The sequence below is a fragment of the Cyprinodon variegatus genome, unplaced genomic scaffold (genome assembly GCF_000732505.1).
Source record: "Cyprinodon variegatus isolate N-32 unplaced genomic scaffold, C_variegatus-1.0 Scaffold157, whole genome shotgun sequence".
NCBI lineage: Eukaryota > Metazoa > Chordata > Actinopteri > Cyprinodontiformes > Cyprinodontidae > Cyprinodon > Cyprinodon variegatus.
Window position 1 is genome coordinate 378029 of NW_015150610.1, and position 23069 is coordinate 401097.

The 23069-nt window shown below is 38.2% G+C and overlaps 1 protein-coding gene across 2 annotated transcripts in view; it reads right to left on the bottom strand.

The window, feature by feature from the left end:
* The window catches only part of wdfy4 (WDFY family member 4), a 60341-nt gene that overhangs the window by 32890 nt on the left and 4382 nt on the right, over positions 1-23069 (bottom strand). Inside the window, exons 3-41 of one of the 2 annotated variants that reach the window (XM_015377679.1) lie at positions 22644-22755; positions 21923-22047; positions 21596-21724; positions 20108-20297; positions 19766-19955; positions 17983-18143; positions 16553-16785; positions 16322-16455; positions 15989-16119; positions 15695-15796; positions 14961-15151; positions 13367-14100; positions 13158-13251; positions 11935-12149; positions 11753-11856; positions 10957-11167; positions 10776-10852; positions 10487-10705; positions 10227-10405; positions 9905-10136; positions 9457-9608; positions 9257-9368; positions 8980-9170; positions 8741-8893; positions 8213-8286; positions 6601-6759; positions 6420-6514; positions 6248-6341; positions 5912-6111; positions 5032-5198; positions 4822-4941; positions 4561-4734; positions 4327-4476; positions 2945-3071; positions 2710-2858; positions 2303-2541; positions 1519-1634; positions 1239-1430; positions 1053-1159 (exon numbers count right to left, since the gene is read on the bottom strand). In XM_015377679.1, the coding sequence (XP_015233165.1) occupies positions 1053-1159; positions 1239-1430; positions 1519-1634; positions 2303-2541; positions 2710-2858; positions 2945-3071; positions 4327-4476; positions 4561-4734; positions 4822-4941; positions 5032-5198; positions 5912-6111; positions 6248-6341; positions 6420-6514; positions 6601-6759; positions 8213-8286; positions 8741-8893; positions 8980-9170; positions 9257-9368; positions 9457-9608; positions 9905-10136; positions 10227-10405; positions 10487-10705; positions 10776-10852; positions 10957-11167; positions 11753-11856; positions 11935-12149; positions 13158-13251; positions 13367-14100; positions 14961-15151; positions 15695-15796; positions 15989-16119; positions 16322-16455; positions 16553-16785; positions 17983-18143; positions 19766-19955; positions 20108-20297; positions 21596-21724; positions 21923-22047; positions 22644-22755 (6534 nt within the window). Of the gene's footprint in view, positions 1-1052; positions 1160-1238; positions 1431-1518; positions 1635-2302; positions 2542-2709; positions 2859-2944; positions 3072-4326; positions 4477-4560; positions 4735-4821; positions 4942-5031; positions 5199-5911; positions 6112-6247; positions 6342-6419; positions 6515-6600; positions 6763-8212; positions 8287-8740; positions 8894-8979; positions 9171-9256; positions 9369-9456; positions 9609-9904; positions 10137-10226; positions 10406-10486; positions 10706-10775; positions 10853-10956; positions 11168-11752; positions 11857-11934; positions 12150-13157; positions 13252-13366; positions 14101-14960; positions 15152-15694; positions 15797-15988; positions 16120-16321; positions 16456-16552; positions 16786-17982; positions 18144-19765; positions 19956-20107; positions 20298-21595; positions 21725-21922; positions 22048-22643; positions 22756-23069 lie in introns of both variants that reach the window. The other variant, XM_015377678.1, reaches the window with a different exon arrangement.

The window sequence follows — 23069 nt, forward strand, 5'->3', positions numbered from 1 at the left end:
TTTGTTTGTATGTTGTTGTTTTTTCTGAAATGATGTGATTCCTGTATATGCTGTTTATATTACTGGCTTGAAAATATTTTTTTTGTGTTATATCTCTTTTGAAGTCTGTCAACGTATATGTAGTTAGTTAGTTATTATCAACAAATTTAACAATTAACAATTAATATTGCAATCTATGTTTTGACTTTCAGTAGTTAATCAATAATCTAATTTATTAACTAATTTCTAACATGTTATATATAATAACTGAAATTGTAGTTATAGTTAAAGATTTAATAAAAGGAAAGACATTCAGATTTACCAACATTTAAGAACTTAAAAATTAACTGCATAGTAACTTTGATTGTACAGTAACTGAATTACTAACTCTGTAACTGTTTGGGAAAGTAGCTGCACTGCAAAAATATTCTGAAAATGAGTTAAATTTATTAAAATAAGTGTGTTTACCCTTAATTTGAGTAGGAAAAATAAGATGATCTGCCAATGGAAAGACTCTTTTTACCCTTAAAATAAGATACATAGATATTATGCTCTTGAAATAAGAGACTGCAGTTTTTTTCTTATTTTAAATGTAAATTGGCTTATTCCATTGGCAAAGTGTCTCACTTACATGCTCAATTTAAGGAAAAAAAATCATTTATTTTCAGAAAAAAATTACTAAGATTTACATTTTTTGCAGTTGTGTAACTATAACTGTATACGGCTTTGCCTAACACTGGTCACAGCAAAAAAAAAACAAAAAAAAAACACACAAGATGATGCCCCAGTAATGTGTGCCTATCCTTACAGTGATGTGCAGTTAACTTTTTAGAAAGCATGACTAATAGCCTAGTTTGGTAACAACAGACCAAAGCATCCTCTTTCGTATGTTTTCTGCGTCTCCTATGTGACTTTCCGGCTTTTGTTTAATGATGATCTTTTTTTCATACCACTTTATCATGAAGGAAAGATTTCTGTACAATTGAAAAAAATAGCTGACCTCATTTGAAAACCCTTTAGCATATTTCCTCTGCAGTAAAAAAAATGTTTTTGTATAAAGATGGAGAACACACCTCTGTTTTTATTGACTCTTGACCTTTGCCCAAAGCAGAGCGAAGAACACTACTGATGGCATTAAGTGTCCTCTGAGATCTACTGGCTGCTTTCATCTTCTGAGAGTCTGAGAAGACATAAAAAATATGAATAGCACTCAGTCAGCCTTTATCACCCTCGCTGCTTTCTGTCAAGTGCAAGCTTACCTTTATATAGCTGCCAGGCCTTGTGTGCCATCTCCTCCCACAGAGGACTAATTTCCGTCATGCTCACAGGTTTTGTCTCAATCCTAGCGCTTGCTGAGATGTCAACCTTGAAGCTCTCTTCAAGCATGTGCTGCCTTTCTGATATTACCTTTGACCAGCAGGCCTCGGCTAAGGACACCAGCTGTTTATCACCTAAAAAAAAAATTAACCATATAAAAAACAACTTTTTATATTTTGTAAAGAGACAGATACTGAAAATTTTTAAGAAAAAAAATTAAACCTGTTGTGATGTCTGCTCCATTGCTGAGGGTGGACGGGGATTTACTTCTGTGAGTTAATGGGCTCGACTTTTTGATGTGACCCTTTTTTGCCACACATCCGAAACCTTCTGGATAGCTATAAAGAAAAAGTGCATTCAATTTGCTAATCAATCGAGGAGTAAAATACAATCATTAAAGAGTCAACAAGGCATGGTACAGTTTGTGGTATTAAGAGCCTACCAAGGTTTGAATCCAAATTGATGCTCATTGTTATTTTGGTTTACAATTGTTTTAAAAAGGGACCAGATAGTTTATCAAAAAAATTATTCTGCTACATTTAGTTTAAATGACATATTAAATCAACACAAATAAAAAGGCTGGTCAGTACAGGAACAACTATACAAAATTAAAACAAATATCAAGGGAACCAAAAGGGTTCTGTTTAAAACAAAAAAAAGTTTTTACTGTAATATTTATATTCTTAACTGTGTGTATAAGCATGCTTTTATTTGCCTGAAACTTCGCCGCGATTACACCTAAATTTCACTACAGTGCGACAAGAAAGGATCTCTAATTCTACAGACAGGCAACAAAGCCATACTAAAAAATTTAAAAACAAAATTAAATTTAGGAGCTGTGTTACATAATTGTTCGCAAGTTAATCTATGTGCAGCAACATATATTTCTGTCTTAAATTAAATTAAAAACACTTTGCTACTGTGAAAGGAGGGACTTTTTATTTGGGAATATCATACAGTAATAATCTAACGCTGGCTCATGTCTGGATTTCAATCCTTCCGTTACCTGCCGGAGCGAATCTGTAACAGACAGTGAAGAAGGCAGGTGATGAAGTTCACGTTAGAGTTGTAGGTCGCCATGAACACATCCCATCGTTCCATGAAGGTCTGCAATGCCCTGATGACATTTTCTTTCCCTTCTTGGGATTGTCGTGGTTGGGACAGAAAGTAAAGCAAGACTTTATTGGTGCACGAGTACAGAGAGGACACCGTTTTCTCCCTTTGAGAATGGGCCTTCCCCACAGCCTAGAAGTAATGAACAGAACAATAGGACAGAAAATGCTTCAAAATTCTGGTCAATATCAATTTTAATTCCAAATATGGGTAAAAGGGTATTCAAATAGACCCAGAACATGTAACTTTGAATTCATCTAATGAAGTCTGTACTGTAATTGCCATTTGTCTCCATCTCACCACCATGATCTGATCTGCAAGGAAGTCGAGTAAAATTTCAGAATCTCCGGTAAATATTCCATTGTGAAGTTTCTGCAGCAAAATCCTAGCGAAGAGCACCACGTTCTCCATCAGGGTACCCATTTCTCCCTCAGGTCTCTGATTGCTGTCTAACAGAAAAGGCAAAAAATTATGATAATTTTATTTCTGTTTATTTCAGATTTAGATGAAGAACAATAAGTTGTTCTTCTGTTACCTTGTGAGGTGAGGTGGGTGTTGTTATCATCCTCATGGCTGAGCACATGGATGATGTTCATGATTAGCTCCACCAGCTCAGACTGAAAACTCTGTCTCTGCTCGGGAGACATGCCATCAGGGTAAAACTAGACCAGAAAAAAAAAAAAACTTTCACTAAACATCAGGTGTAAAGATGATTGTAAATGCATTGCAGGTGAAGCTTGTTACGATGAAAACCCTCATGAGGGTTTGAGCAGTTTTTGAGCTTTCTTGCACCCTGATTGTGAATAACTTCATAAGAAACATATAGCACTGACTGGTTTAGTAAATGAGCATAGAGTGGCACCTTCTGGAGAAAAAAGAGCTTTGCAGAATTGTATTAAACTGAAGAGGCGTCATTATTAACAGAAGCACATTTGTGGTTGTGAGCATCACTTGATCCTGACTGGGATGTGCATTTTCAATACTACAAGGTAAATACTGCGCAGGCCAGATCTTTACATACCCCAATATTAAAAGTAACAATTGACTATCAAAGAATTTCTGTATTAGTCTAAGTTTTAATATTTAGTTATATCTAAAGGCTTAGGCAATGACACTCCTAATAGAGACACATTTATGTTAAATTACACTTGTCTGTTGGTTAGGTGTAATTAAGCTCATCTATAGTTTAAAACTACCCACAGGGAAATCTACATTTTGTGAGTTGAGGGTTCAAGTGTTCAGATGACACAAAAGCTGAGATATATCAATATACAAACATAAGATCAATGCTTGTATGCATTTGGATCTGATAACTCTATAGAATGTGTCAGTTATGGCAGTGGTAGCATCATTCTGGGGATTTGCACAAAGTGGGTGAAATGATGAAGATGGAGGACTTTCTCCCGCTAATAGAGGAACTGTTCCATGGAAGACATATTAACAGTATAGAAATGTTAAAATACTGCTGATACATCACAGTTAAAATCAGCTATATAGCTGAGATGTAAAAAACAGGACAGATTACATAGGAGTGTGATTTAATAAGCATTTACTTCTACATAATATTTTAAAAAGACAAAATAGGCTCGTTTTATTTCTATCAGTTTTTCACCCACTATGGTCCTTCATACACCCACAGCATAGCCTTTGTTAAAACGTTTAAATACCATCGTTCTTCCACACATTAATAAAAGAAATTGCAAAAGAACAATTTCTCCAAATATCGGTTTTAATGTGCATTGAGCCATTATCAGTATATCTAATGAAATCTAATTATTTAAAATAGGCCGAAGCTGTGTTGCATATTTATTCTATCCTGGAAAAATGGATCCAAGAAATCATTAAAAGTCCCAAATGATCCAAGCATTTACTGTTTCTGTTTAACTCTGTGAGCGATTATGTCGGATTTGAAGTTACCTCCAGCAGCAGAACTACAGGATGTGTGCTGGAGCCTGCAGACACATTAAGAAGACTGTCCATCAGCAGAATACGCATAAAATCGAGCACTGGCTTCCTGGTTTGATGAGTGCTGGGTGCGTTTTCTCCCTCACTTGTTGTGAGATTAACCTGAGGTAAGACAGAAAATAGGAATTAAACCATAGATATTACAACATGAAGACAGTGTGATCTAATCACAGTAACACAACACACCTCAGAAATCTCCACAGGATAAACAATGCTAGCGAGTGAACGCAGGAAGTCAGGTGATGTCCACAGAGAGTCTCTTGGTCGCTGGTTGTGGAGGAGACAAAGGAACTGCATCACACTGGCCGTTAGCTGCACCTCCCATGGTGCATCGCCATCAGATGGATCTGCAGAAAAAGGCTTGAAAAAAAACAACACAAACATTCCCTTTATTGCACGTCTCTAATAATATCAAATATTCTGGAAGATGCAGGCTCTTCTTTCAACCTGAGATATAATGACTTTAAGCAGCTCCAGAAGTATTGTAGCAGCTTCAACACAAAGCTGCTGAACAGGACCTTCCAGCTGGCTCTCAATGAAAGACTGCAGAGCATCATCCAAGCTGACCTATACGTAAGATTCAATGCAACATTGATAAAAAAGAAAAAACTGGAAGATACAGTAGAGGAGAATTCACAAGCATACATCGGAACCCACCTCTCCCTCTGTATGGTGACTCGTATTCCTCCCAAGCAGAAGAGCAGCTAAAGCTTCATAAACATGTGGTAGGCGAGTGTGTCTGACTAAGAGTTCCTGGAGGACATCAAAACCTGGACACGAGACGCTGAGGGAACCTTGGGACCAAGTTTGAGCTCGAAGGTTGTCTGATAAGAGGCAAAGAGCCAATGATAGGAGTTAGACTTTTTAGCTTTTAAGATTTATGTTAAGAAAGAACAATTAGTTGTTATTTTTGAAAATATGAGCAGGCCTACTCTCTGTATAGAATCAATGATGTATCATCAAGATAACAACACTGTAAGTATGCTGCATAATGTTGGAGTTTTACTGTTTAATTTTACCAGAATTTCCCCATTGTGGAACAATAAAGGGACTTTCTATTATATTCTCTAAATTCTACTCTTTGAGATACAAAAGTAAAGCCTAAATAAATATGCTGCTATTTCTATCCAGAGGATTTAAAGCATTTATGAACAACTGACTTTAAACCACCAGCTGTTGAATTTACAAAATGGATCAAGGGCATAGTAATAATGCAAAACTTATTTAGAAAGAGCCTAATTGTTTTGCCTTAAAAGATTAAAGCAGATGGATACAGAAAACTGAGCACAAACAAAATGGTGCCATACCCGAAACATTTGTTTTCCAAAATAAAATGTTAATTTTTGTTGTTTTGGGTGGTAAGAAATTAGCTTGTGTGTTTCACATACCATAGTTAATTTGACTCTAAGCTTCATTAATCAGAACAAAAGTAACACAAGCAGGGCATTTTTTTCATAATTTGAATAAAATCCAAAATACATCAAATGGAAGATATTAGACAATACAGTAAGTTTAAAAATGATCAAAGTTTGTTTACCCATGACAACAAATGGTTCTACACCCTCTAGCAGTGTTCCTGGGATCACACCCTCTCTGAAGCTGCTCTGCTGGCCTGGACTGGTCAGAAACTGGGTCAGGAGGATGAGGCCCAGTTTCAAAGTGGAAGGGTGGAGGTGGGCCTGAAGGAAGAGCAGGAACCAATCACTGCCGAGGGACTGAATTACAGTTGCCTGGTGACTAATTGGGTAACAAAACAAAACAAAAATATTGTATTAATGGATTAATATTCCTTCCATGATATGATTTAATGTCTAAAACTATATTTGATTTTTTCTACTTATGTTAAGCAAAATGTTAAAGTATTGACCCTTACTTTTTTTGAAGGTTGTCTGATTTGAGGACTTCACTAAGTACAAGCAGCATCTTGTTGCGTATGCAGATGATGTTGGCTGGGCCTGAGCCCTGAGCTACAGAACAGAGAAAACAAATCTGGATCAGTGACAGATTTCCATATATCACATATAAGTATTTATTTAAACTTTTACCTGACATGTCATTTGAAAGTTCCCCATCCAATATGTCAGTGCCTTCAGATTTTTCACTGCAAGGAGGGAGGGTGTAGACCAGGAAAAGCCCAAGCCTTATAACGCATGAAAAGAGAAATGTAGAAACAATTAAATAACAATATAGGCTGTTAGTATTTAGCAAATACATTTAATAAATTACCTGCTTATGTCCAAAGAAGTCAAGTGAGCCTTTAGCAGTGAGCTGACAATGTCGGAAATAATGTGAACCCTTTGAACGGTCACAGCTGGATCACACAACTCAAACAGTAGCTTTGGCACCAGACAGGCGCTGTGGATGACCGCTGCATTCCTGCCGTCACTGCTTGGTTATGATGAGGGAAACAGAAACAGCACCGATATCAATCACAATCTGTTCCTGCAGACAGAAAATCTAATTCAACAATCCATATAAGCGTTTAGTCCTCTTCTCAGCCTTCCTGGCTGATTCTGTTGAACGTTCCCTTGACTATTTCTGCTCTACAGTTCTGTGACATTGATGACAGGATTCTGTGTGCATTGACAGAACAGGCAATAAAGGCTGTCAATTCAGAACAAGGCACTATTTATCGCTTTACATGAGTTGTTGGCTGTGAGAATGGACAGTAAATTTGAATAAGGCTCTCCAACTCCGGTCCTACCGCCTTCTAACATTTAGATACATCTCTGTATAAACACAGCTGAATCAAATGATCTATTATCTTTCTAGCATCTCTTCAGGTCTGACAAAATACTTTTTAACTAGACGCTCATTTGATTCAGGTGTCCTGGAGCTGGGATGTATCAATAAACGCAGGATAGTAGACTCATTTAATCTCGCATGTATGCATGTATCCATCCATCCATCCATCCATCCATCCATCCATCCATCCATCCATCCATCCATCCATCCATCCATCCATTTTCTTCCGCTTTATCCATGGCCGTCTAAGCAGTCTAAGCAGAGATGCCCAGATTTCCCAATCCAAACACACCTCCTCCAACAGCTGTTGTTGGACCCCGAGGCAACACCAGCTCAGAAACATAGTCCCTCCAGCGTGTCCTGGGCCTTCCTTGAGGCCTCCTCCCAATAGTGCATGCCTGGAACTCCTCCTGAGAGAGGCGACAGGGAGGCATCCAGGAATAGAAGCCCGAGCCACCTCAGCTGGCTCCTTTTGACGTGGAGGAGCAATGACTCTACTCTGACCTCCTCACCCAATCTCAAAGGGTGCACCCAGCCACCCTGCGAAGACAACTCATTTCGGCCACTTGTATTCGCATCCTTGTCCTTTCATTCATTGTCATTTCCCAGATCTCATGACCATAGGTGAGAGTGGGAACTTAGATGGGAAAAGCAAGAGCTTAATCCCCTGACTCAGCTTCCTCTTCACTAGGACAGTCTGATACAGTGATCGCATCACTGCCAATGCCGTACGAATCCGGCTCAAGCTCCATCCATTCCTCACTCATGAACATGATCCCAAGATACTTGAACTCCTCCACTTGAGACATGCTTCACTTTTGCTAAATGTATTAAAAAGCGTTTTTCTTTGAAAATGGTGGAAAACATAAAAATAAATCAACATGATCTAACCACAGAGAGTTTGAGCATAGTAAGAAAAGAGTGGGAAGTTTCAAGCTCCTTTGTGAGTCATTGGGAACAAATTGTAGTTTTTGTGAGGCCTGGAAGACTTCCCCCATGATTATCAATGTTACAAAGAGTCTGGTTTGACATGAAGCTTCTAAAAAAAACACAGACTGACAATCAGTCACATGCTGTTAACAGGGGGAATTACCTTGAGGAATTCAGGAGTTCAGCAAAGTAGTTTAGGACTGAGAGGTCTAGACTGTCTGGTGTTTTCTGCCACACCTGAAATATGGAAAAAAGAGAGATGTATCACATCAGTTATTGTTCTGTTTAATGCAGTTAATAAAAAGTTTCATGTTGTTGCTTTAAGGTATAGTGGAGGATTTTTGCCAATTTCTGAAAAGACCCGCCCTCTCCACTTTTAAAAAAAAATGCACATGCACAACCCTGTACCCACTGCCAAGAGGGAACGACTATTAAATACGTCTGAGAGCATGCACAATTAAATTTCTCCCCATGCATGCTCTATTTAAAAGTTGCTGCTTGCATTGCTGATACAAGCTTACTTTCAAAAATAAGATTTGCAATTTTTCCACTATGTCAGACAACCACGTAGGATGGCCTTACGTAAACATATCACCAGAATGATTTTACTATAAGGAGGACCACTTATTTTGATGATCCGACTAGTAAAAGAACATCTTACTCTACATCTTTAACTATTTTTTATCAGTACCTCCAGGTCACACAGCAGAGCCTGGAAAGCAGGTGTGTTCTGTAGGTAACCAGTTCCACAGCTCATCTCCAATGAACTTGAGAGACACATAGCAAGCTGAAAGGTTCGATGGCTGACAAGACTGCTCTTCGTCTTTAGTAGGAAGGCTAACAGCTAGGGGAAAACATCAGAACAGTAAGCACATGTTAATGCAGACAAAAAGCAACATTACAGCATTGCATCACTATGCTCAGATAAACCTTGTATCCATCGATGCGGTTCATTTCTTCCTGCATTGCAGTGTTAGTCTCGAGCACTGAAAGAAGAACTTTAATGGCTGCATACAGCGAGCTGTCATCTGGCGCCATTGCAACAAGACTGAGAACAACAGCAGGCCCACCTACAAAAAGAAAACCACTGGAAGCTGACCTGGGGATAAAAGTTCGAACACCTGGCAAAAAACAGGGAGATTAAAACATAATGAACATCAGACAGAAGGACTTTTTAATGGACTCAGTAAAACCTTAGAGTGTTCACCAAAATGTCCAATCAGGGCAGCTCCTATGGTGCGAGCTGTACCACTCAGGTGCTTGCTAATGTTTTGTAGGAGAAAAATAGGAGTGGTGTGATCTCGAGATGTTATCCCCATCTGCAGTTGTACAAAATTAAGGCAATTTGTTTTTGTTTCTTTTTTAAACAACGGAATCGTTATGGGGAAGGTTCTTCCTCAACCCTACCTCTTTAGCAATCAGTCTGGAATCCACCTCATTGTAATCCTCCCTGATTTGCACCACAGTTGTTAAAGTGGAAGTTACGGGGTTGATGCCAAAAGAAATCCGCTCCTCCGGAACCAGCCTGAGTGGGAAAGACTCTGGATTCGGATCAAGACCTGGACACAAGGGCAAAGACATGTAACGTAACAATGTTCTAGATCAACACTTCTTTTCATCAACTCAGTGATTTCATAATCAAATTTTATCAACTTTAAAACTAAGAAGATTGATTACTGTTCCTGCATTGCAAAAGAACAAGAACCTCTATTGAGAAAATAACAGAAGGAAGTAAAATCAATGTTTAAACAGACAAATATTCCCCATTACTAAAAGAAAAGTGAAAAAGAGCTAATTTAAAGATTTGACTTCCTCAAAACAAAACAATAGATGTGCTCCAGAAGCACAGACTTACCCGTGTTGTGCAGAGCCAGGAAGTTCCCTAAATATGCGGTGCCTTGTGTGTAAACAACACCCACACCCTCTACGTTCAACACCTCTTCGAACAGGTAGCAGGGACCCACACGCCAAACTAGAGCTGCGTGATCTTTCCACATGACTGGTGTTCCTATCAGTCCATACACATCGATCACAGCTGTGGGATCCATGGAGACAAACTGACCTGGGAACGGCTGAATATACTTCATCTGATGATAGCAGGTATAAGAGAATGAGAAGCTATGATGGAATATATATATTCAGACCATGCACCCCTCCCCCTCTCTTCCCCCATCTACCTTTCCTGTTCCCACTGGCTTTCCATTGATGTAGGCTGAAGTCACGCAGCTTTTCTTCACATCTTTGGCCAAGACGACAGCCAAGTGGTGCCATTGGCCAGGGACCAACATGCTTGAGCAGCGGAACCTCAGTGACGAGGGCAAAGAGGTTGGAGAGCAGACCTCTGGCTCCATCATATCTGCACATAAGGTACAGATAATCTCTCTGCACACTTCTGAGAGTTAGAAAGACAGACAAAGACAACCTCTGCCTTCCTCACCCAGATATGTGAATGCTTCCTCCTCTGTGGAGATAACCAGGCAGCCATCATAGGCTGAGAAAGAGATTGACAAGCAGATGAACTGTTGTTCGGTTCGGGACATGTGGCGCACTACTGACAGCAGACGGATCGGATGGGAATCACAAGCCGAGCTGAATCTGTTGATCTGGAACCAGCAGGTAAACGACAGGCCGGCTGTTGGCGGGAAGCCTCTGCATTCTTAAAAATTAAAGGGAAATATTTCACATTTTGTTCACAATTAGTTAACGTGAAATGAATTATTGCTTACCTCCTCCAATTCCACCGGTTGAGATGGAATCAGCTGTAACACCTTTCACCGTAGCTAAAGACGGCAGGAAAAGACACCTAAAGCAAACATTAAACCATGTTAAAAAGTGTTGGTCAGCACATATATTACTAAATAAAAATAAATATATGTACCGGTATGTACTTTTTTGAAAACAACTCACCCATATCCACTCTCACTCATATCAAACTCTACAAAGGCAGGAGAAGAAGAGACCCGGTGGGGTCTGAAGGTGCGTGGTGCTGTCATGGAAACCAGGCTGACAATCTGGTGGACAGGGATGGCAGAACCAATCGAAGTTGTAGGCTGCAGCAAGCTAAAGGTCCGTTTCAGTTTCTTTGGTAATGATTGAGCATCAGCCTGCGTGTTCTGATCTGGTTTAAGAAAAACTTTTAATAACAACTTGATTTCTGTATCATTTCTGAGAGGCAAACAAGAAAAAGGGTTTTGGAAGAAATCTGATGTGGGCCAAGCTGCAAATTGGTGGATGGTGTTTCCCTGGTCTATCCTCTCAGCTGGCAATAAGATTTTAAGTTTGTTAGAAGAGTAAAAACAAATGGTGTTTAAGTCCAGAGTTTTGTAAAAAGTTCATTCACACAACTAATTAGACAATTTTTTTCAGTGTTCATGGTACTATTTATTACTAGATGATTTATAGCTTGTAAAGAGCCAAGAAAATCCAAACATTTAATTCAAATAATTACCCTTGTAATAATGATTTAAGAATTATTCTTCTTGCTGCTCTTGTTCTGTAATGTATCAATATCTGTTTTTTTGTTATTTTAAATTAATGAAATAAAATTAAAAAATATTAATAAAATAAATGACTGTAAGGCCATTAGAAAAGTCAGCTAATGCTGAAGAAATGTAAATCAATGCATGAAAGAAATATTTTTAGGTGCCTTACAGAGGCTCAAAAAGTTCTACAACAATAGTGTAATTGTAAAAAAGATGTCTACCTTTTGAACATGATGTCTCAAGCGGTGGGTTAGTTTCCATAAGAACCTGCTTGGGCTTTTGATCCGCCAAGCACATTAGAGGATCACCTAAACACAGGAACCGTCTAAAAGGAAACATACGCTAAAGTTTAGCAAATACAGCACATTAAAAACTTAAACCACAGACACAGACTGCACCTAACCTGAAATCGGAACCTAAGATGGCCTGGGAGGAGAGCTTCTCAAACATCCGCGTCACGGGTAGATGCAGGGGGTGGTTTGGAGACAGCAGCATGCTGCGGCAGTGGGTCAGGAGAGTGGACACCAGTCCTCCCTCACACATGATCTGTCGGTTTCGCTCTGATTTGAACATGGCCAGTATGTGGTGAGCCAGTGAGAACTGGACTTCCATGGAGAGCTGAAAAAAAGAAAAATGGGGCTTTAATGGAAAATGGATGAAGAAAGTCAAACATAATGTTACATTCAAGTATTAGCACTCTGATTTTTATAGTATTTTATTCAACTAAAAAAAACAGGCTTCAAATGTTTTAATTGAGATTTAAAGTGAAGGATTAGATAAGTATGTAATATACAAATCTGCATTTACAACAGAAGGTCTCCTTTGGTGTGACCTACTCCTACATTTAGAGTGCCTTTTTTCTTTTCTTTAAAAAATCAATAGATAAATCCCTGCTCTTCAACCTTGTGACTAAAAACTGGTTATTTGTTGGTATATCACGTCTAATTTCTATAAACCTGCAGTAGACATGAGTTATTAGATATTAAAGTGAAGTTAATAGATGAATAGATGTGAAAGATCAAATGTGATTAATAGTGAGAAACTACCATGAATACAGGCTCTTGTCCTTCATGCAACAGTCCAAGTGATTTATAAATGTTAACCTGTTTTTTATTAGAATATTATTCTTTTCTGTTCATATTTGTAATTAGGACTTGTTGGGCTCAACCATTTTGCCAATACTAGATAGTTTTTTCTATTCCGACCAATATTATGATTATATTATGATTTTCCTGTGCACTATATCAATGTGTTACATCAGACTTTCATTGTTTTCATGACCTTAAAGTTTTTCTTGTCTGGTGTCCATTGTTGCAGGACTTTACTGTTACTGATGTTTGGAAAAGGGCTTATTCCTTTCCTGAATGGAACTTAATGCTAGGTGCAACTTTGTATTCCTTGTCAAGCCTATTTAAGTCCATTACTGCCACCTAAAAAGTGGGAAAGTCACTGTCTTACTCTTATTAAATATGATGTGATCAAAACTGAGTGCTGCTGTAAACTTGAAATTTCATTTGTTAATTTGAGATTATATTGCAATTAACTGTCGAGCCCTATGACAATTATGTAGCCCCTCTAGGGCTTCATAAGCAAAACAACTGGTGTTACCCTTGAGAGACAAGTTACCTGTGGGTCTTCTGGAGCAAAAACATGAGGAAGGAGAGTCATGATCACTCGTACTGCCCCTGGATGAAGAATCACCTGATCGCATGTAAACCTACTGTAAAACATAAAAAATAAAAATCAAGTCTCAATACAACTTGATTAACAGCCTTTGTTAACTTGTCTATTAAAAAAGTTAACTTGTAAATTAAAGAGCGTATAATTATATCTACCTAAATTGGGCCACTGTGCTAACTGTTGGACTGGGTGCCATGGTTTTGGAAGTTCCAAGTTTCTCCTCCAAACACTGTGGACCGAATCCTGAGAGGACTGACGGAGGTCCAGAAATAAAAACTGCTTCACATCCTCCATGAGGATGTGAAGGTTCATGAAGTGTCTCCCTATTTTCATCACACTCACCATCAGATATTTGCCCCAATTGTAAAACCTGAGGAGAGTAGGTCCCTGTGGCAAACTGGTCGAGGTAAGAGAGCAGCCGGATACACGTCTGAAGAGTTTTTGGCAAATTTTGCTGCGGCGAACTGGAGCAACTGCTGGGGGTTGCCAACGTTTCAGCTAACTCAACAAACTGCACAAAGCTCTGCCTTGGACCATGGTTTTCATCTGAGACCATGGCACTGGAGAATTCTTCTCCCTCCCACTGATGACCTTCAAAGTGGAAGCAGCCCAGCTGGAGAAGTGCATCTGAGAGCCTTTCATAGAAACCCTCTGTTTGAAAATAGTGTGCATTTACAATGTGAAGATGGACAGCCAGAGCCATGATATGCAGCGTGAGAAGGAGGAGTTCTAGCAGCTGGCGATGCCCCAGAGTTTTCCATATTTCTCCTTTCGGAGGGTCTAAGAGAGCTCCTTCCATGTCCACCAGCAGAGATAAGAGTCCAGAGAATCCCCCTGCCTTCCTAAAGGCGTCCCAGGAGTTGGGGCTCTCCAACACTCGAAGCACAGACTGGAAAAAAAGAGTAATAAAGACAAACATTTAAAACACAAACATCCAAGCAAATGAGCCCAAATTGATTTGACTGGGCCTAAGCTTTCCTTCAAGTCTTGACTTTTGGAAAATCTTAGTCAATTAAAAAAAAGTGTCATGAAAAACAGATGAAACATATAGATAAATCATAAATCATTTCTTGTAACCAGTTTTTGGTGGTGAACAAAATCACATTATTTCTATTGAATTTGGAAAGCTAATCCATCAGGTAGGTAATGTGGGAGACATAACGCAGGGAAAAATGTGATTAAGTGAAACTGGAGTAATCACAATGGCTCTCAACACTCGCCAACCCAGGTCGTAGGCAATCTGATTGCCACCTGCTATAACCGTGTTAGCACTAAGAATTGCACGCATGCACGCGCCTGCTCGTGCACGCCGGCACACGTGGAGAGACAAAGAGCATCCGTGTGTGAGCGCTCCTTTTCTTGCCATCTATAAAAATGGACACATACAGTAGGTGTGTAACTTAGTTAGGCTTTAATGAGATCTTTGTCCCATTCACTGATCCGATAGAGGTGGTAATCTTCACAGCGCCACAGCACAAAACTGCCGGCCTAATCAAATCGGTCCAGAGTTAACAGCTAAATCAGTTTTAGCGAATCAATCTGCATTTGTCTGTAATTTCATCAAAGTCCCACATGCGCAGAAAATAAATTCACAAGCTTATCATGCTTTAAGTGCATTACAAATTGTTACAATTGAATATGGAGCAAGACTGCATTTAGAGTTTAACTCGAACCTCTGCACATCTGAGTTAAGTGTGTGCGGGAGGCCAGGAGCTGTCATCTATGCTTGTCTGGGCATGAGCAACATACCGACAAGAGGTCCAGCTTTAACCTGAGCTCCTGCTGCGTGGAGGAGCAGAGGGATCCAATGGCTGTGCTCATGAATTCATCAGGGTTGATTTCAGCGAGCTGCTCCAAAATGCTGAGCGTCGGAGCACGATACTGATCATCATCCAAGAAGATCTTTATGTAAGGCACCATTCCAAGATCTCGCAGTGACACTAAAAAACATGAGGAAAACGCTTCAATCAATAATTATACATTATTCTATATGCAGGTGCAAAAAATGTTTTATTTAAATTGTATACAATGAATGAATGGAAAAAACACATAAAGTGGCTCTATTGATAAATATACCTGCATGGTGAAAAAACAAAGTGCTACACAATAATCAGTCAGACTAAGCAACAATAACGTAAAACATAATTGAATCAACTTAATTAGTAAGCTGCAATAATTAAAAACAAGTTTTACAACTTAAAGAATATAATATATTTAAACATAAGTTAGGCTAAATATATACTTATATAAAAAAGATACTATATACCTGCATGCAAAAAATAGAATGTGTAATCCTGTGTGGGGAAAAAACTGTGAAATTTTGTTTACCTCTATGACAGAAACAAAATTAATTATACTTACCGGTACTTGTATAGATAAAGAAATAACTAAGATCATATCCATTTCTATTTAATGAATTCATCTCTATATTAAGGATTCATGAATGAAATTCAGTAAATGATTGAATGAATCAAATTAAATACCTGTATTTTTGATAGATCTCAAAGTAAGGGTTGAAACAACTTGAAGCATGCAGGTAGTTAGTTGCCTCTCACTTTTCTCCACACACTGAAGATGAAAAGGATCTAAAGAGAAAAAAAATTGTCCGTTGAGAAATATAACCTTGTTTAGAGATTTTTACATCCTTAGTGCACAGAAATTGGTGTGTATAAATTAAGCTTTTATATTAGCATGAAGGAAAAAGTGTTGCTAAAGTTTTCAGATGTTATGTTTGAGGATTGTTTCAAAGGTCAGGAAATTCAAATGCTGGCTCTCACTCTCTTTGGACGGAGAAACAACGCCAGCTTTCCTCAGGATCTTAGCCCTCCTGCGGAGTTCTCCAAGCAACAGTTCGAGTATTCCCCAATCACTTAGCACCTCTGTTAGCATAGTGCTATGCAAAATCATCCTACAAAACAGTGAAGAATTTAAATTTTTATTCAAGCTTTTGAGATGAGACAACGAGAAGAAAGAAAAAGTGATGTTAAAGGAATTAAAACTGGTCACTAAAATAATCTAATAAAATAACCTAGGTAATCTGCCTCAGCCATGAAAAAGAAAGAAAAAACAAGAAATAAAAAAAATAATCTGAAATTCCTGTCACTTCTCACTTGTAAAAACACTGGAGCGCAACCAGACTAAATTCTGTCCCTGCTGCTCCACCTGTCCCTGCCCAGTTCTTCTTCAGTACACCCAGCAGGGCTCGCAGTGTCTCATGGGGTATATAGCTCATCTTAAACACCACCTGGAAAGCAACGAACAAAACAAGCCGTTAAAACCAAGAATAAGAGTTTAATGATTTAAAATATATATATATTTTTTGTAAGATTTAAAGCTCATACCTTTTCCAGCATTGAAAAGAAGATTTTCTGAACAGGCAGTGGTTTATGGGACACACGGGCAGCTACCTGGGCCAGTGACTGGACAGTCCACTCTAAAAGGAAGAAGTTAGCAGGATCCTTCTCCCAGATCGACTGGAGGGTTCGAAGGAGCTGACAGCAGAAAAGAGAATCCTGGGAATGCAGCAATGAAGCCTGCAGCAGGTGGAAGGCAGGGAGGTTCTTTACAGCCAGACCTGGACATTTTAAAATGCATCATTAGAATTGTTTTTTTTTTTTTTATGGTTATTTTTATATATATGTATGTATGATTTCAGAAATGGTAATGGTTTAAAACTATATTCTGGGGCGTGCAGGTGGAGCAGTGGTTAGCGCGCATGACCTATGTACATAGGCCTGAGTCCTCAACCCGGGTTCGAATCTGACCCGTGATCCTTTGCCGCATGTCTCTCCCCCTCTCTCATACCCCCTTTCCTGTCAGCCTACTGTCGAAAAAATGAGCCACTGGTGCCATAAAAACTCAACAAAAATGCCCTCTAACAAACTATATATAAACGCTTTCTGTAAAAAAAAAAAAAGAGCTTTTTAATCCAAAAATACAAAGCATGAAGCCTCAAAAAACTAAGTTTTCTCTGCTCTGATTGAATAAAGCCAAACAGATTTCAGCTACAAATGCATAGAATGTATCATAAAGTGCCCTAATAGCATTTATTTGGTGCATTGTAAAAAATATTTGTATAATGTTTTACATTTCATGAACAAGAAAACAAACATTGCTTGTTTTAAGTAAACAATAAATCTGGTTAATAATGTGATACGTTTCCACTCCTAAAACTGTATTGCATTAAGTTGGTAAAAACCGCACCTCATCCCTCTGCTGAAAACAGATCTCTGCTCCTTGATGTGATGGATGGCTGCTGAGTGGCTTGATCTGTGTATGTATATTACAGATGCTCTATTTATGAGCCCTGGATGGAAGTGTGTGTGTACGTGTGTGTGCGTCGATGATAGATGACTAGCTGCTGTAGGCCAGTTGTGAATGGATGTGGGGAAACCTAACAGAGTTAGGGGGGGAGCCTCCACTTCATCATCCCAGACATAATCACCTCAGCTTCCTGTTAACCTGAGGGAGGCTGCAGACTGCAAAGGGGGCAGCAGAACGAGGGATGAGGAGTCAGGGTCTGTGGGAAATCAGCCGAGGGGGGTTGATGCAGTTAAGCTGGATTATACGAGGGCAGAAGTGCAAAGTAGGGATGAAGTGTGTGGTTCCTCTGAGTGGGCTCTCCCCTCCCTGAAACCATCTTTGCTGAGCCATGCATGTGAAACTAATTACTACTTAGTTTGGAGAACACATTTGTAAGGAGTAGCTGGTAGTTTATCCTCATGGTACAAGAAGAGATAATAAGGTAGGGTTTTAGAAAGACCTGACCTACCTTTAGTGAGTGGCGGGTCAAACCTGAAGCCGGCAGGCTGGGGATTGGTCACACAAAGAGCCACTTTCAGCTCTGCTTTCCCAAGAAAAGTAAAAGCTGCAATCAGAGCCAGCAGTTCCCCCACAGGCTGAAACTGATCCAAGGGAACACCATCTTCACAGCTTTTAATTGTAAAAAAAAAAAAAATAAATAAATAAATGGTACATATATGTGTCCTTGCAATTCATTTGTCATTATACAGTAACTAAGGATGCTAACAAATCTGCTCTATGGATGCCATAAAGAGACTCTGTGTAAAAATAAATGCACTCTGCATACTACAGTGCCAGACAAATGTGTTCCTTCCCCTTATCATTTCTTTCATGTGATATTTCCGTTATACATGCATCAAGCGGTTAAAAAACATGGCTGTAAGGCATTGCAATCTGGGACTGCTAGCCCTAAAAAGTAAGCACTATAGATAGCATGCAGCACCATGATGCATGTATACAGCGCCTCAGATCACTGGGTGTGGTAGGCTTAACTCTTCTCCAGAAAAAATCTTGTTAGACAGATTCCAAAACAGTTCATCTAAAACCAAGTTTGCGTTTTCCGTCTTGCATTGTTTTGTGAAGTTAAGAATCACCAAAACTGGAGATTTATCTCACAGTGATCATAATCAAACTTTCATAAACATTCACACTTGAAGTTAAGTTGCAACCATGCTATGAAGCAGCTTGGTTATCTTTTACATTAAATATAGGTGGGAAAAAATTGCACTTCTCATACTAATTGCATTACATGTTGTTACTTGGTGTTTACTTTTTAGGGCGAAGGATGCAATGCAGGGCATCCAGTTTTCCAAAACTTTTGATGCATGTATAAGCTCAAATTCATTCAATTTAAACCAATGCACAACATTTTCCTCTGGTGAATTTCGACCTTAAGCTGATGCAGAGGCGTAACCAAAAAATGTTTATAAGGGTGGCCTGGCAATAACCAATGTACACTGAGGGGTGACCAAAAGCAGATCAGCACAACAACCTCAAGGTCAATCTACACTGTTCCAACAGGAAAATGAATGAGCAAAAAATCCAAATTGTCTAAAGTCTAAATAAAGACAAACTATACTTTCCTACAGCTTTTGCTAACAAATAGACACATATATTTTAAACACCCGTGATTTCTAGATAAAAGGTATAGTGGATAAAACTTTCAGTTTTATTGTCATTACTTACCTACTTGTATCAATAAACATTCTGCCTAAAATTGTATTTACAAGCACTAATATCTACATTAATTGATTATTTGATAAGTTTTTATTAAAATTGTTATTTATCTATGATTTCACTGAAGACTCCTAGATGACTTGCAGAGACACCTTTTCTCTTTACCCGATGTAAGACAGAATCTAGTTCTGAAAAGAGCATGAATTCTGTACTTATCCTCTTTGATGTTAGTATATTGATGTGTATAATTAACCACAAAAAAATTAAATGTTAAGAATATTCTACTTGAGAGTATTACTGCTGACACCATCTATATTAGAGGGGAAAAAATGGTAGGGGTGGCCACAGAGGTGGCCAATGATTTGCTAAGGGTGGCCATGGCCAACCCCTGGCCCCCCATCTAGCTCCGCACCTGAGCTGATGCAAGTTCTGTGTAATCATCAGATCATTAGAGTCATGTTTTATCTCATTTTTGCCACCAGAGACAAACCACAAACAGTATGAAGAACGCAGTGTGGTATTAGTAGAATTAAGAATGTCTTTGCTTTCTCCATTTTGCTAATGTATAATCTCACCGTTTAAGGATTTTTCTCAGGGCCTTGTAGCCATTGTTGTTGTCAAACTCATTAAAGAGTGCTGGATTCAGGTGATACGTGTCTCTTACAAAGCCAAACACAGCAACCGCCACCTCAGCTAGAAGTGATCCTGGGACTTTGGCTTTGATGTGCAAAAGGTTCTGGATACAGATTCGTACGCAGTTTTTGCCTTTGGAGAAAAGGTCAGAGATTTACACAGACACAAAAAAGGGAACCAACCCATTGCGAAATATGTTCCTACATTAAAAACACATAAAAAATTTAAAGAATTAAAATAAAAGGGAAAAATTATAAATTTGCATTAGCTTTTGGTTAACTTACTTAACAAACTTGGAACAGTTTTGTCTGTTGGAACGGAAGAGACGGCTTTGAGAACACGTGATGCCTGATGCCTCCACTGTGGACTGGTCTGATCCCATAATGATGTGAGACCAATAATGAGACACTGCAGCTCCTGGGTCTCCACCAACTGTTCCACATTCTGTGGATGCTTGCAGAGTTGAAGGAAAATCTACCAAAATATGTTTAGGGGGAAGAAGATGAAGTTACTCCAGGACTCTGTGCAATATTATATCATACCCAAAAGAGATAAATAAAAATAAAATTTATGCTACATTTTGAATGAAAAAATTAAAAAGAAAAAAATTATGACTAAATATTGTACTAAGAATTCAAAACTTTCAAGATTCAATTTTTAAAACCTTATCTTATGTTACTTATAACTCCAGCATGGGAAGCTGAATTTTCCAGAGGACAGAATTTAGTATTTAATGAGGTTATACTGCAATTGAATTGTTCCCAATTGACAGCATGTGTCTTCCAAAAATAGAATACATTAGATAGAGAGAAATATATACATGCATTGCTGTTGGCTTGTACTGTTACATAGCATAATAATAATATTCGAGAGTCCTGTTATTTTGTTATCTTACATAAAGAACATTTACAGTAAGATTTAACATCATTCCCCTAACTTAGTGTGAGGCTCAAAGTCCAAATTTAAAAGCAGCATCAGTATCATGGCTAAAACTACTGCCATCACTTATTTTTTTAATCTCTTCGAAGGAAGAACGAGACGTTTTTATGCATCTCAAAATATTTTTGATCCACTGAGTTTTCAGCTACTCAATAAAGCATTTAAAGCTACAGTGTGTAATTTTCAGCGACATCTAACGTCCAGACTGCAGACCGCAGCAACATGAACACCCACCTATCAAAATCAAAATATTAACATTATGTGGGCACATAAGAGAAAATTAGCAAAGACTCAATTAGCCTTTAGTCACTTTGCAATGAAAAAAATAAAAATAAAACTTATTTGGATTATCCCCAAATTATTTATTTCAAAAAAAGCCCAGCAAAAATGTCTCCAACAAATTTGGAGAAATTTAGACACAACAGAAGCAAGTAAAGCTGCATGCCAAAAAAAAAGTCTTTAGTATATGAAAAACAGATTAGCAAATTGCTCTTTGGTAATCCTCAAGGGGAAGAGAAGTTTATTTTTCCGTTTGATTTTTATAGAGTAATCCAACCAAACAGGAAGGGAAAAAAAGGACTGTAAAATTTTTCATTAGGTCACACTTTTCCCTTGCTATCTGGAGCAAAACCCCAGATTGCACATTTTATTTACCAATTTAATTTGATACAGTGAATGAATAATAAAAGCCTTGCATTAAAACAAGAAAGCATTCAAGAAAAAAAAAAACTCTTATTACTGAAACCACTGTTGTTCTCCTTTAAAATCGAAGTATAAATGAGAGGTTGCACATAAAACCAATGCCTTAAAACAGGGATTGATAGTTTATTGACCTGGGTCAAAGGCTCCTGGAAGGTCAGCTCCATGGCAGTGTTTTCTTGTTTTGCAGGAAGGCACACCAGCAGGTACAGGCATTTCACCAAAGCAGCAGGCAGCTCTGGGTTTAAACATGACAGCACTGTCTGCAAATACATGAGCGCAATGGTAAATATCAAAATGTATTAAAGTAGAATGTGAAAATTAAAATAGCTTTGCTGTTGTTGCTACACGCAGAATTTTATTCACAATAACTGCAAACTGCATCTACAATTAAACGTAACGTGTATTAATAACAATCATTATTATGCCATGTCAGATTAGAAGTGGTGACCATCACTCACTGCAGTGTCTGATGTAAGCAAGAGAAGGGACTTTAATAGCTGCCATCCAGAACATGTCTTTGCTACACAGCGTGCATCTTTATTTGGTCTTTTGAGGAAGTGCACCACCTCTTCACGGGCCTGTTCTAAAAATACAGAGAATAGTTAGCGACCAAAAAAAATCACGTCAGTCTAAAGGCCAAAAGCGCTGTTACTTTACAAAGTGCTACTGCTACACAAGACTAAAATTAGCCACAGGCTTAGATATACAGTAAATTACTTATTCTAAGAGATCAAATTTGCATGCAAGTTTCCATTATTGCAAGAAGGAACACTTCTTTATAAATGCAGGCAATCAGCAGATACCAGGCAGAACTGGTTTGGTCAAAAAAAAAAAAAAAAAAAAAAAAAAAAAAAAAAAAAAAAAAAAGAGAACCATGCTTTTCCCTAAAGAAATGTGTCCAATCCAAAGAAAAAACATCACAAATATAACTATCTATGATGGTAAGTGAGTAAAAGCAATAAATTGGACAAAACACCATAAAAAATAAATAAAACTATTAAGGAGAAGTTGCTTATAAATTGTTGCACTTTATTGCTGTCCATTTATAACACGTTTACTAACATAGAAAATGTACTGGAAAAAAGAGAGGAAGGAAACATAAGTAGGCAAAGGAAGTAGAAAGTCCCTCAGCCTTGAATTGCTGGCAGCAGATTTGCTGATATGAGCAGTGGTTAGAACCTGCAGGACGTCCTTCTAGTCTTTTGTGGATATTCTGGATGACAGAGTCAGCAGTGAGAGCTGCAAGGCCTTTTATGTCGGCACCTTCCAATTTGACACCATCCTCACAAACCTGCAGTTAGAGAAAATACAGCAATATTAAACGCCAATTAAGATATTCCTGTTAGAAATAATTAAATACTGCAGTTTTATAGTAGAGATTCCTGTTATTATAATGTATTCAAAATGGTGTTCATTTTAACAAATGCTGATAGTAGACGTTAGAGATTAGACAGATTTTATTTGTCATTTTGTTTACACAATTGTAATACAAAAATATTTTTTTTCTTTTGGAACAGCTCTCTGGACAATTTCATCTTTTTTTTAAGTGCAGCCTTGAAAAATAGTAAAAATGACAAATGATAAATTTACAGTTCTAACTTTTTT